This window comes from Protopterus annectens, chromosome 15.part0 (genome assembly GCF_019279795.1).
Source record: "Protopterus annectens isolate FY-2018-M chromosome 15.part0, PAN1.0, whole genome shotgun sequence".
NCBI classification, from domain to species: domain Eukaryota; kingdom Metazoa; phylum Chordata; order Ceratodontiformes; family Protopteridae; genus Protopterus; species Protopterus annectens.
In genome coordinates this window covers 212,857,992-212,873,056 of record NC_056749.1, presented here as the reverse complement: position 1 = coordinate 212,873,056, position 15,065 = coordinate 212,857,992, and the positions used below count along the sequence as shown (strand labels likewise).

The 15,065-nt window shown below is 44.9% G+C and overlaps 1 protein-coding gene across 1 annotated transcript in view; it reads right to left on the bottom strand.

Annotated features, from left to right (window-relative positions):
• The window catches only part of MTMR8 (myotubularin related protein 8), a 1,273,681-nt gene that overhangs the window by 987,160 nt on the left and 271,456 nt on the right, over positions 1 to 15,065 (bottom strand). The window contains 1 exon segment of the mRNA XM_044057715.1: positions 9,624 to 9,752. Coding sequence (XP_043913650.1) covers positions 9,624 to 9,752 — 129 coding nt within the window.

Sequence of the window (15,065 nt, the reverse complement as noted above, 5' to 3'; positions counted from 1 at the left end):
AACCTGAGATAATTCAAAAAACAACACACAAGGAGACCATGTAAACTTCATACAGAAGACTTTACAGTCTGAAGCCAATCTGCAATTAAAATGCTGAGGCTTTTATTCTATAGCATCATGCCAACTACAAAAAAAAAAAAAAGAGAAAAATGTTCTAGGTGGTCTTTAGTGAGTGGTGATTTAAAACGGGTGAAGAATATTAGCAAAATGCATAAATTAATGTATAAAAAATAACTTTCCTGAGGAATGTGACAGCAAGCAAACACAGAATGGCTAATTTATAGCATTACTAGTTTATTATACAAAACAACACCATGAAAAAAAACATGTTTTTGTCCAGTGCAAGAGTTGAGAGGTCCCACATTCTGACTGTTACTGTACCCTGTGGCAGTGTGTGTGAGACAATCTCAATCAAAAGAATGAAGTAGTACATCAACAGAAAAGCAAGAAGTGTGTTGACATAAGACAGAAAACAAATGAGATTTAAAAGGAAAGTTCTTCTTAAAACCATAAGCATTTGGCCTAATGTCCACATTATATATCAAGGTGCTTGCTTTTCAAATTTCAGCTAATTAAGCTTTTAAGAATAATAGTTGAATTCTTACTCTAGAACAAAAATTCTGTTGCTGGGATCCTAGATGCACACAGGCTACAATAGCCCCTCAAACTCATACTGTGTGGGCTTTGAGACTGATTATCTTATTCCACGTTTTCATCATCAAGTATGTTCCTCATCAATATATCGTTTTTTTCATTCATGCAAGCACAGTGAATGGATTAATTTATTTAATCTTAGCAGCATTACTTTTACTTAGTTTAACCACAAAGCACTGTGTGCTATAAAAAAAACTAAATTAATTATATCTTAAGTGCAGATTACACCTTGAATCGAACACCTTATTTAAAACTGATATTCCACATGCTGGTGGAGCTGCTTCTGTTTCCCCAGACTATTTATTTTTTTAAATAAATACCTCTTGCCAGCCATTAAGAAATATATTTTTGTCCGTACACAGGGAAATTCCAAACTTTACCTGGTTACCTAAATCAGTTAGGACACCTTATATTTATAATTAGTTGCTCCTAGATCTTGTGGTGTGCTATTTCCCAATTTTTACTAGTATTTTTTTTATGTCGAGACACTTTAAACTTCTGCAAATTTTTCATTCTCATTGTTCTAACATTATTAGTCATCTCTGGTCTCCAACTTACTGTAAAATATGGAGAAAATGAATACTAGTAATATGGTGTAATTTTATTTCTTTATCGTCCACAACTGTTATTTTATTAAAGTAATTTTAAGCTCAAACTACTTTCGGTACAGTTAACAGAGACAACTAAAAGTTTGCCTTTTAAATGTAACCTTCTCCAAAAATATCTTTACACAGCCAGTATTGAGCAATCTCAATATTTTTTCAATATTTTAATACTGGTTTATATGGTATCAACATCAGAGTTCCTTCTTTGGAGATTCTGTTCTGGTAGCAAATTTCTTTGCCAGGAACTTTTATGCCAACATTCAAATTTTGAGAGTTTTATCTCTCCCACAAAAGCTATACTGCTAACATTATCTGAATAATTTTATAAGCTGTGTTTAGCCATTTGTAGTTTGACAGTAAAAAGTCTGCAGTTTTCTAATCTTTGAAAAGGAAATTACTACTTCTTAAACTTCTATTCAAGTTGATATTGGATTAAAAACGTAAAAATGGGGCTTTTTATTCATCTTACTGGGCAAATTATAATTTTCACTTAAGAATGTCAGTGTATGATTAGAGTGACAGAAAAGTGCTCAGTTTCCACACCATTCAACAAGCTTTCTTATACATAGCTTAAAATTAAATACTTCTCCTACACAAAATCTTCTTTTTACTTAGGTTTCCTTCCTATCTGTTCAGTACATAATTCAAATGCAAACATTTTGCATACATTTTGTCATTCTCCCTAGTACAGAAACTATGGTTATATATTAATGATAAACTTTGTCAATTCAATATTACAGCACAAGATCTGTCCCGGCAGCAGTACATTTTAAATTATCAAAAGTAAGGATAATGCATTATTGTTTGCAGCACTACCTGATTCAGTAAAGCTCTGCATAACTCCTCATGGACTAATTTTAAAGAGAATTGTTGGACACATTTTGCTTCTTATATAATTAAGAATTTAAATGCATACAACTTATCTTCCATATTAAAGTTCAGCTGCCAGTAAACATCACACATAAAGCTTATTTCAGGCCATCACTGACCTATGCTAACTTGGACCGGATTTTAAGGTTATATTCCACTACTGTAATTTAAGAACTAGTAACTTCTGTTTTAACCATTGGAAATTTTTCAGATTGGTTCTTTTATTCTCCATTAAATAGTACAAGTTTTCTCTCTGTATGCTGGCTACCTGGTGGACCTACCTTTTTTTTTCTTTTGATATACAATGAAAATAAATCAATCAATCTAACAAGCCCTGGGGCACAGAATGAGAAAGCTCCAATCATGCCATAGGCGACCCATGTTCAATTAACAACTCAGTTGCCTGTAGGAGTAGGCGGAGGAGGATGGGATTGACTGGTAGCCACTCATCTCTCAATACTTACCTATCCTGTGACAACTAAGCGGAACACTAGGCATTCACATAGTGGAGTCCGAGCTGGCTGAGCCTGTACTGCCCATTAGTGCATTTGTACTGTATAGCCAAGGGGAAAACTGGCATGTGGAGGTGCACTTCCACTCATGATGACAGTAACTATAGGTTTTCAGCAGCCGACAAGGGGAGCAAGGGCACGCTACCAAGGTGAGAGGGAAGGCCACCCACCCAACTCCAATACAAACTGGCCCATTCCCTACCACTAGACTCTTGCCAGGGAAAAGTGGTCTGATAGAGATTCCTGGGCAGGAATAAATGGACTGTAGGTTTCTCACTGAGCTGTGGAATGTCCAGCTTCTACTACCCTAGAACTAAAGGGGCACGTGAATGTAGAGAAGCCATCAGGCAAGGTCTTTGACAGGAAGCAAAAAAAAAAAAAATTCAACAGATAAAACTGAATGTGTGTTATTTTTACAACTTACGAACCTACTTATTCTTCTATAGTGCTTCCTAAATGTGTATTTGAGATGTAGATCTAATGATCTAGCCATATTCCATAAAATTAAACTACTTAGAGCTTCAAGTGCTAGAGGGATTGAACACCCACAGATCCTTTTTACAAACATGTTAAATTTGACAAACAATGTAAAAAAGACAATGTTACTGTTACAAATTTTACACCTTACAACCTGAATGTTAGAAAAAGAAGTTATGTACTCACCATAACGTTCCATCTGAGTAGATACTTCATTTGTCTGCAACCTGTGGGTGTCGGATTTGACCTCGGATCCGATCCGGCAGCTTTCCAAGCTCCAAGATCCAAGCTCTAAGATCCGAGCTCCTAGCTCCTCCCCCTACCCATAATCCCCTGCTACTAACCACATTACCTCAGATCAATTTTTTTGCCTCGCCAACTTGAGACAGAACCAACTCCGAGTGATCAGAAAATTCCCGACAGGTTCGGGGGATGGCAGGGGGGGTCGGTTGCAGACAAATGAAGTATCTACTCAGATGGAACGTAATGGTGAGCACATAACTTCTTTATCTGAAGTAGTTACTTCATTTGATCTGCAACCTGTGGGACAGAGTCCCCAGCTAACCTACAAGAACCTGGGTGGTCCTTACGGAAGGATATTCCGAAGCACCGCGGAGCCAAAAGAAGCCCTACTCCTGGAAATCATATCCAGCTTGTAATGAGAAATGAATGTATGAGAAGAGGACCAGGTAGCTGCTGAACATATATCATCTACTGGAACCCTAGACCAAAAGACTGTTGAGGTAGCTACAGATCTTGTGGAATGAGCACGGATGCCAACCGGAGCTGGCTTGCCAGATGAAGTGTATCCCTGCATAATGCACTGACAGATCCAATTTGCTACAGTCACTTTAGTAATTGCCTTGCCCATGGCTGACTTTGCATAAGAAACAAACAACTGGTCTGACTTGCGAAACTCTCTAGTCCTGTGCAAGTAAAAATGCAGTTGTCTGTGTACATCCAATTTGTGCAACGTGTATTCACCTTTGTTGTGAAAATTTGGGAAAAATACAGGAAGATTTATTGACTGATTAATATTTGATTCTGTAGCTACCTTAGGCAAGAAAGATGGATTAGTCCTGAGGGACACTCTATCCTTGTGAAAGATAAGGTACGGAGGCTTGATACACAAAGCCTGCAATTCTGAAACCCTCTTGGCTGAAGTAATAGCCACCAAGAAAGCCGTTTTCCAAGATAAGAACTTTAATGGAACCGAGGCCGCAGGCTCGAAAGGTGGTCTCGTCAAGACTTGTAATATCAGAGTGAGATCCCACGGGGGAACCACAGTCTTTACAGGTGGTTTCAAAAGGAAAACGCCTCTTAAGAAGGTTTTGCACAACTTAGTAGATGCTAAAGAGCCTATGCCGTCCCCCACATGAAAATGGGAGATGGCCGCCAGCTGCACCTTAACCGTGGAGGTACTTGCTCTCTGCCTAAAGCAGGGAAAGGAAGTCCAGAATAGTCGGAATAGGGACAGTAAATGGGTCCAAATCTTTGTCTTTGGCCCAGATGGAGAAACTTTTCCATTTGCTGTTGTAAAGTTTTCTGGTAGATGGTTTATGGGCCGCCACCAGAATGGCTTTAACGGGGGAAGAGATACCGGGAGTCCTAGCCATTAATGGAACTGGATCAACCAAGCCGCAAGTTTGAGATTGACCAGGCTCGGGGTAGGGCATCCCGCTGGATGCGAGATTAGGTCTGGACTGGGATCCAGAATCCATGGGGGAGTCATACTGTGAGACCGCAGAAAGGGGAACCAGATCTGTCGAGGCCAGAATGGGGCTATGAGGATAACTCTGCTCCCCAACCGACAGGCTTTCAGGATGAATTTCATCATGAGTGGGGGGGGGGGGTAAGCATAAAGGAGTCCGGGGGGCCAAGCATGGACTACAGCGTCTCTGGGGGGAACTATCGCGAAGTACTCGCTGCATTTTGTGTTTAAAGGAGAAGCGAAAAGATTGCAGCGAGGCTGACCCCATTTGTGGAAGATCTGCTTCGCAACAGACGGATTCAGAGACCACTAGTATGGAGTGAGAAGCACCCGACTTAGTTTGTCCGCTAATATGTTGGACCGTCCCAGAATGTGCATTGCTATCAGAAAGCGGTTGGTGGACATCGCCCATTCCCACACTCTCATGGCTTCTCGACACAGGGGATAAGATCTGGTCCCTCCTTGTTTGTTTATATACCAGACTACTGCCATGTTGTCCGTCTGGATTGCAATAGTCCCCAGGGGAAGAAGGTTGTGGAGAGCTTGCAACGCCAGAAGCACCGCCCTCATCTCTAGGACACTGATATGCAATGCGGTCTCTAGGGAAGTCTACGTGCCTTGAACGGATCTGCCTGAACAATGCCCCCCCACCAGAGGCGAGAAGCATCCGTGGTCAATGTGGCTTCGACCGGGGGGATCACAAAAGGCCTCCCTTCTCTGAGTTCCTGCGCATGTAACCACCACAGAAGGGAGCCCCTGCAAACCCTGCTCAGGGGTATTGGCGTGCTTAACAGGTGAATTGACAGGGACCATTGGACTAGAAGGGTCCATTGTAATATGCGCATTCGCAGACTGGCATGAAGAGTGAGACCGATCACTGCTGACATTGACCCCAGTGCCCTCAGGACTAACTCCGCCGGAGGAGCAGGGCTCCGAAGAAGAGCTAACACCTGATACGACAAGTTGTTCAGCCCGGCTGACGTTAGAACAACTCGGGAGATTTGTGTATCTAACCTGGCCCCTATGAATTCTAAGGCTTGAGTGGGGCACAGGCAGGATTTCTGCTCGTTCACGGAGATGCCTAGGTTGTGGGCCAGAGACAGAGCATAATCTCTCGCCACACACAGCTGATGCCTGTTGGTCGTGGTGAGGAGCCAGTCGTCTAGGTAGGGGAAGACCTGAATGCCCTGAAGTCTCAGGTGGGCTGCAACCACTGCCATGACCTTGGTGAACACTCTGGGGGCTGAGGTGAGTCCGAATGGAAGAACCCCGAATTGATAATGACTGGCTCCGAGCCGGAAGCGGAGAAACCTCCTGGATCGTCTGTCCATCAAGATGTGGTAATACGCATCCTTGAGGTCTAACGAGCACATCCAGTCATTCTCCCGCAGAAGGGGGAGAATTGATTGGAGAGTGACCATCCGGAACTTTTCCTTGGGTATGAACAGGTTCAGAGCGGAAAGGTCTAAAATGGGTCTGAGGTCCCCCGTTTTCTTTGGCACCAAAAAGAACCTGGAGTAATAACCCAATCCGGACTGATCTGGGGGGACGGGCTGGATGGCTCTTTTTCTTAGCAGCTTTGAAATCTCCAAAGCCGCTGCCTCCCTCTGATCGGGTGGGACATCGGGGAGACATCTGGGTTTGGGGGGGTAGGTTCATGAATGGAATGGAGTATCCTCTGGATATGATCCGGAGCACCCATCGATCTCATGTAAGGGACTCCCAATTTGACAGGTGCTCCGACAACCGCCCCCCGACTGCCTCCAGAGAGGGACAGTCGGGCAAGCCCTCAGGGCTGTTGCGCGGGTCTGTCCGAGAAAGGTTCTCTAGACCCGAAGTTACGTGGCCCCCCTCTGCCTCTGGGCCGGCATCCACCTTGTCCTCCTCTGCCTCTAGAGGACGAGTGGTCCGCAGCAGGATGGGATTGCTGAGACTTACGGAACCACAGCTTCTTTTGTCCCCTCTGATTCCTGGAGAAGGATCTTTGGGGACTAGAGAAGCGGACTCCGACGGCAGACAGCGTCTTCCCGTCCTTTTCGCTTTGGACCAGCATGTCGCGAACAGTTTTGCCAAACAAGGCAGAACAGTCAAAAGGGGCGTTCGCGAAGGACACCTTGAAGGGATCCGTGAAGTCGCAAAGACGGAGCCAGGAGAGACGTCGCAAGACGACCCCAGCTCCGCTAGCTCTAGCGGCTCCCTCCATTGTGTGGGAGAGAAGCTGCATAGATGTATTGGAGATGGATTTTAGAGTGGCCATCCGAGTCTCAAAAACCTTCTTGTCTGGGACCGACATGGACTCCGGGGGGGCTGCAGCGTATTCCTTAATCAAGTCTCGCTGTAGCCTAATGGTATGTGCCATATAGTTCAGCGCCCTTATGGAGAAGGTCGCTGAAGCAAACATCCGCTTCCCAATCCAGTCAAGCACTCGAGATTCTTTATCCGGCGGGTGAACCGAAGAATTCTCCTGCGCGAGTTCTTTCTTGGTGGCCGCCGCCGCCACCAACATGGCATCAACAGGGGTTCCTTTGGCCCAAGATGGTCTATCTGTAGGGGGACTGAGGACTTTATCGGGGCGCCTAGGGATTGGCTCCACGGTGTTGGGCTCCTTCCACGCCCTGGTGGTAATTAAGTCCACCAGGGGGTCAGCCGGAGGGGACACCCAGGAGGTAGATGGGCCTGCCTCAAAGGCCTCCAGGAACATGGACTCATCAAGGGAGGGCTTTTGGGCTGACCACCCCCCTCTGATACGCAACATTTCCATGATGTCTCCAAAGGAGACATCTTCAGGGGGTGACCTTTGGGAACCCTCTGTATCATCTAAGTCTGTGTCAGTGGTAACGGACTCGGGGGAGTCCAGGTGCCTCCTTTTGCACCGATGTTTCCGAGGGACCTCCTCAGTGGGGCTGTCCGAAGAGGGCTCGTCAACGGGTTGTTGTTCCTCCGCGGGAACTAGCTGGAGGGCTTGGGCAGGCTGTCCCAATGGACGGATGATGGAAGATGGACCCTCATACAGTGGGGGTACGGGTGGATCCGAAGCCCGGGTCGGGGATCTGGAGGACCTCAACAGTACCCTCTCCACTACCTCAAAAGCCGAAGGAGAGCCACTCTCACCAGCCTCTGAGAGCAATCTCCTCGGATCCAAGGAAGGGATCGGGGTCAGCGCCAATGCAGTCGGCGCCGAGGCAGAGGTGTGCTCCAACGCCAACAGCGCCGAAGACACAGCAACTCCCTCGGATCCGACGCTCAGCCCTCGGCCCCGAGAGCTCGGGTCCGATAAGCTCGAAGATATAGTCGGCGTCGAAGAGACCACCACTATCGGCGCCGACAATTCCCCCGGGTCCGAATGGGCCTGAATCAGATGACTCCGAGACCCGAAAACGAGTCGAAGAAGGAGTGATCGGGGCAAATATGGGGGCTGCACTCCCCCCCCAGAGGGGGGGGGGCAGGAGCATCCCCATCTGCATTTGGGTCTGCAAGAACCGATGCATCATCCGATCCATATCCGCTTCGGAGATGCTTCGGGTCGACCTGGATGAAGTAGTAGAGGCGGGCCGGGAGGGCCGCCTCGAAGATCTCTAGGGAGACCTATCCTCCTTCTCCTGCTGCGGCGAGAAACAGGGTGAACGGCGCAGAGAGGAGGGGGATCCGGTGACCCTCGAGGGAGATCTAAGCACTTTCACTGGCGAAGCAGAATGATGAGGTTCGGCCCGCCTTTTGTGGGACTTATGTCCTTCTTTATCCTTGTGCCTCTTCTCTTTAAGGGAAGAGGCACTAGTTTCCCCAGAGTTCAAACCCGAAGTGGGAGGCTGAGTCCCAGGTAGAGCTAAGGGGACAGATGGCGCCGAAGCTACTGAAGCAGCTGGAGCCCGAACGGGAGAGGAAGAAGAAGCCGACTCCTGGTGGAGCTTTCCCACCAGGATTAGCTTGTTCTTCCTATCCCGAAGTGCCCGGGGGTTAAAGGCCGCGCAGATCTGGCAAGCCTCTGACAAATGGGTTGCCCCCAGGCACAAAACGCACTGAGTGTGGCCATCAGCTGGAGAAAGCTTGTGGCCACACTCAGTACATTTAGAAAAAACGGCCTTAGGCCCTTCAGACATATTCACACACACACACCCAAACACTAGGAGGGGAAGGGGGAGTGAAGGTAAGCTATCGAATAAAATTAACAAAAGGGACCAAAACTAGCACTAGGAGTAGAAAAAAGGGCTAGCACACCCACAACGACAACTTTGTGAAAAAAAGATGGTTTAAAACCAGCAATGATCTCACCCAGCCAGGAGCTCTTCACAGGGAAGCTTCTTCAGCCGCAGCAAAAAACGATCTGAGGTAATGTGGTTAGTAGCAGGGGGTTATGGGTAGGGGGGAGGAGCTAGGATCTTAGCGCCTGGAAAGCTGCCGGATCGGATCAGAGGTCGGATCCGACACCCACAGGTTGAAGATCAAATGAAGTAACTACTTCAGATCTGCATTTCTGATCTAGATGAATTTCTCACTTTCTCTGCTTATACGAGTGTTTCGGTACTGCATATTAAAGATTATCTTTGAAAACTGGTTTTATTTTGTTAATGCTAAATTTTCATACACCTTATGGATGCATACTTGTACAGCAGGTTAAGCATTGAAAATGCAAGCAAAAAACCTAAAAGCACGTACAGTAAAGTACACTTCATAGATCTAGAAATTAACAAAAAGAACACAGAGTAAAAGTATGACACTAAAGTAATACATTTAACTGAAACTTCACGTAACTAATCATCCAATAAAGAAAATCTAGTTTGTGTATTAGGAACTTACACCAGTTTCCTTGAAGTAATACGAAAGAACAGGAAAACGTCCTCTGCTTCTAAACTTGGAACTTCCAACAATGGTAGGCTTACTAGCTGTTCTGGGCACTACAAGCCGCCGAGGATACGTGTTACACACCTAAACAGAAAACATAAATTTAGGAGACAGTTTTTCATTTGTTAAAGCAAACTTCACAAGAGATGTACAAATAAAATTTGTACATGCAAAAAAGCTCTGAATTCAATGTGATCCTCATACTGTGTTATGAAAACAGTGAATACATCTTTAAAATTTTAAGCTTAAACAAGAAATGTCAAACAAGGACTCCTTTTCATATGCAATCTAATAGGCTCAAACAGAATACCAAACACATCTAATACTGTTGAATATGTAAAATAACAAATTCTACTAGCTAGGGTATTGAAGTTAAAAGACCAAAAAACAATGGAGTAAAAAATCTGGATACTTAAGTAACCAAGTAGAAAAGTCTAGCAGTTAAAGACTGTGTGACAATTTTTTCATTTGCTGAGTGAAGTGTGTTAACTCAGGTGAGGGGTTCTTCCTAGGAGGTGGAACATTAAGGAAGAGAAAATTCTAACTCATTTGCTGCTTGGTATCCATTGCTGGACAAAGATTTTCATCTAAAAGTCTAAAACTGGATCTCCTCTGCTGTAGTGTGAAGAGGCTATTACTGTGTTGAGGAGGGACAGTTGAAAAAGTTAATTTTGCTGTTAAAGGGGGCTGCTTCTATTTTTTTTCCCTGTCTTCATGTCTATGTACAGCAACCAAGCTAAGTGGTGTGTGCGTGTGTGTGTGCGCGTGTGCATGTAAGCAAATGGAAGGACAGTGGTAAAAAGTGTGAAAGATTGACACAAGTAGACTTGTATAACGCTTTCCGAGTACAAAACTAAGCTGTATACACTGGAAAATACAACACTAAATCAAAAGACTCAGTGCTCTTTTTTATGCAATATCATGGGTGGAGTAAAATGTAGACAGCTACAGTGCATGGCACAGAAAGGGGGAGGGGCAAAAGCACTCGCCAAAACAGAGGGGCCAGTGACAGACTGAAAACTGGTGTTGGCCCAGCAGTGCTCAAGACTTTCATCTTAAGGACAGGCTTAGCAGCAAAGTCATGTTTTTCAGCAGACAGTATTAAGGTGAGAGTAGTACCTTTAGATAAGGGAAAGGGCTCCTAGAGCTCCAAGAGAGAATGCACAGGTTAGGTGAGTGGGCTTAATGATGCAAGCTGGATTCAGTGTCAAGTAATACAACATTTTATTCTACAGATACCAAAACAAGAAAAAAAAAAAGAAAACATTCAACAGAAATAACAATACTTATGATCAACACCATGAAGCATGGCAGGATGGTGAACTGAACCAAGTGGGTCAGTTGGCTGCACTGCAAAATCAAAGAAAATAATCCAGGCCTTTTAAAGAACACTGGAGAGGCCATACTTCTACCAAACAATAAAAGAAAGTCATATGGAACAAAGGATAATTTTTTGCTAAAGTCATAGTGGAGAACTGTACTAAGAGGAAGAATCTAAGTATGGCATGGATTGACTACAAAAAAAAAAGCATTTGATAGTATCCTACATTCATGGATAAAAGATTGCTTAAAAATGTACAAGATACATCCTACACTGATCGACTATGTTACAGTGACCATGAAACAATAGCAGACCATTTTGCAATTAAACCATGATAAAGGACAAAGTACAGTTTTGTACCTACCATAAATGTAGATGTTAAAGTGTATACCCTGCTGCAGTCATCACACTTGGGTTATCCTGCCGTCAGGCGGTCCCGCAGTCGGCCCGAATTCCAAAGTCTTGGTCCTGCGTCGGTTGCTGTCGCTTCTTCCCGGACGTCAGAGCGCTAGGGATATATCAGAGGCATCCAACGCCATTTTCTTCAGTTTTTCTTGCCCCAGATGTCAGGTGCCCCTAATAGGTAGGCAAAAATATATATACATATAGCTATATGGAAAAAATAAAACAAAACCCTTAGGCACAAGCAAATACACCACAGAGGTAGTATAGAGTAGACTGGTAGAGATAAGTTCAGCTAGTTCAGAGGGGATGGAGGGAGGGTAACCTGGACTGCAGCAGGGTATACACTCTAACATCTACATTTATGGTAGGTACAAAACTGTACTATGTTCATCGTGTTACCCTGCTGCAGTCATCACACTTGGGTAGAATCCCAAAGCTAAGGATGGGAAGTGGAGTCAAACAGGGTTATTGGAGGCTAGAAGGCCCTGCAAAACTGCAGTGGCGAAGCCAGCTCTAGACTTAGAGTAAAGTGGTAAGTGGTAATGTTTGGTGAAGGTGTGTACTGAACTCCAAGTTGCAGCTTCCAGAATATCCTTGATTGGCACCCCCCTGAGGAAGGCTGTAGATGTAGCTGCTGCCCTGGTAGAGTGGGGCCTTATGGTAGCAGGAACTGGTTTTCCATGGTGGGTGTAGCAAAAACATATGCAATGTCCTATCCATTTGGAAATGGTCTGTTTTGAGATAGCCTTTCCTTGTGATGCTGTAGCATAGGATACAAAAAGCTGGTGAGATTTTCTGAAAACCTTAGGTTTTTTTATCCAAGTAGTAACGTAGCTGCCTGTGAATGTCCAAGGAATGCAGGAGTCTTTCTCCTTTGTTCTGTGGATTTGGAAAGAAGGTGGGTAAATGGATGGTTTGATTTAGAGCCACACTGGATACCACCTTAGGCATAAAGGAGGGGTTAGTTTGTAGAGAAACTCTGTCTTGATGAAAAATGAGAAAAGGCTCTACTGCCATTAGTGCCTGAAGCTCTGAAACTCTTCTAGCTGAAGTGATTGCTAGCAGCAGGGCAGTCTTCCATGATATAAACTTTAAGTCAGCTGAGAAAGCTGGCTCAAAAGGAGGTAGTGCGAGTTTTTCCAGAACAAAGTTGAGGTCCCAAGTACGTGTTGGTGCTCTCCTGGGAGGCCTAATGTTTATGGCCCCTCTGAGAAATCGCCTTAGGAGTGGATGTGAAAATAAGGGAGGATCCGTGTTGTAGTGAGCAGAAATAGCTGAGGCGTGGATTTTAATAGATGAAAAAGAAAGCCCTTTGTGTAACATCTCAGTTAGATATTGCAGAATCTGAGGTATGTCAGGCTGAAGGGTATTTTGGCCTTTAGCTTGGTTCCAGGCGCAAAACCTTTTCCATTTGTCTGAGTAGGCTTTCCAGGTGCTAGGCCTCCTGGCCTCCAGAATAACTTCCATAACAGCTTGTGAGAGAGGAGCTGGCTGGTTTGCTTAGGTGATTTGCCATGCAGCCAAGTTTAAGGTTTTAAGCCGGCTGTGTAGAATCTGATTGTCTTGCTGTGTGAGCAGGTGGGTAATTTGTGGTAGAATCCATGATGGGCCCCGGGACATATTCTTTAATAGTGCGTACCAGTGCTGGCGTGGCCAGTCTGGGGCAATGAGTATCATTCGGGTTCTCTCCATCCTAACTTTCAGTGGCACCTTTGTGAGAAGGGGTAGTGGAGGAAAGGCATATACTGTTAGCATTTTCCACCTAAATGAGAGTGCGTCCACTTTCCAAGCTTGATGGTGAAAAGTCCTTGTGCAAAACTTTGTTAGCTGATAGTTTTGAGGGCTGGCAAACAGGTCTATGTCTGGGAGCCCCCACTTTTGAGTTATCATTGCGAATACTTGTGGATCCAGTTTCCACTCGTGGGGATCCATGATGTTTCTGCTTAGGTCGTCTGCCAATGTGTTCTTTTTTCCTGGCAGGAATTGAGCTTGTAATTGAACTTGGTAAGCCAGTGCTGTGTTCCACAAGGTCATTGCTTGCCTGCATAGAGGATAGGAGTGTGTACCTCCTTTGTTTGTTTATGTACCACATTACTGTGGTGTTGTCTGTCCTTATGATAAGCTGTCCTGGATGTAAGAGGTCCTTGAAGGCTGTCAGAGCATTTTGTACAGCTAGCATTTCTTTTTGATTGATGTGCAGATTCCTTTGATCTGCTGTCCATAAGCCTTGAACGCACCATCCTGCCATGTGTGCCCCCCAGGCATAGTCCGATGCATCTGTTGTCATAGTTTGCTTGGCTGGGGGTAGGGTGAAAAGCTGACCCTTGTTGAGGTGACATGCCTGTGACCACCACAGAAACTCCTGTTGAAGGCAGGGAATGAGATTTACCATCGTTTCCAAGCTGTGGCTGTGTTGAGTCCATACGCTTTTTAGGTACCATTGTAATTTCCTCATATGCAGTTTTACAAATGGTATTAGTAGTATGCAAGATGCCATGAAGCCAAAGGCCTGCAGAATTTTTCTTGCAGGGAGTTGGGTCTTTGTTGCCATTGTTCTGAAGTACTGAGTTAATTGTAGTTGTTTGTCTGGCGTCAGATAAGCCATCTGGGGCATTGTATTCAAGCTGGCACCCAGGAAAGTCATATTTTGTGAGGGCACTAGTTTTAATTTCTTTTTGTTTACTGTGTACCCTAGGCAACTTAGAAGATGTTTTACAAAAGCCAGGTGTTGTAAGAGAATGTCCTTGTTTTCTGCTTGGATGAGACAGTCGTCCAGGTATGGGTATATTTGAATTCCTCTTTGTCTGCAGAATGCAATTACTGGTGCCAGGCATTTTGTGAAGACCCTGGGTGCAGTAGATAAGCCAAAGGGCAGTGCAGAGAATTGGTAATGGGTTGAACCTGCAATGAAACGGAGGTATCTTCTGCAATTATGTCTGATAGGGACATGCAGGTATGCCTCCTTGAGGTTCAACGTTACTAGCCAAGCTTTCTTGCCCAACATGGGAAGAAGCTGCTGTAGTGTTAGCGTCTTGAATTTGGGTACTTGCAAGAAGGTGTTTAAAATTGAAAGGTCCAGAACGGGTCTCCTCTCCAAGCATTGTCCTTTCTGGGGACTAGAAAGAGCCTTGAGTAAAATCCTTGGCCTTGCGCCTGTGTAGGTACCAGCTGAATGTCTCTCATGTCCATGAGAGCTGTAATTTGTTTTTCTGTCTCTGCCCATTGATTTTCTGGCAGGTTTGGCATTCCTTTTATCCTTGGCAAGGTGTGGAAATGGAATCTGTATCCGTGTTAGATAATGTCTAGGACCCATTTGTCCTTTGTAACGATGCGCCAGATGTCTGCAAAAAGTGCTAATTTTCCTCCCAAGGGAGCTACCAAGAGGGTTTTGCTTGATAGTTTGAGGTTTAAGTCATTGTGTTTGCCTTCTAGTGGTTTGGGACCTGTCTTCTCCTCCCTTCTGTGTTGTAGTGCCCCATTGGCGAGGTTTGTAAGGGATTTGTGCTTGTCCTCTGCCCCTTGGGCGCCTGTATTTACCCCTCTGTGGTCTGTCAGAAGCTGGAAAGGACCAATTTCTTGTTGGCCAATTTCTGCTGAAGCGTGGGGGCTGTACCTGTAAGAAATCTTTGACCGTCTGCATAGATTTTGCCTTATCCTCCATTTTCTTTAAA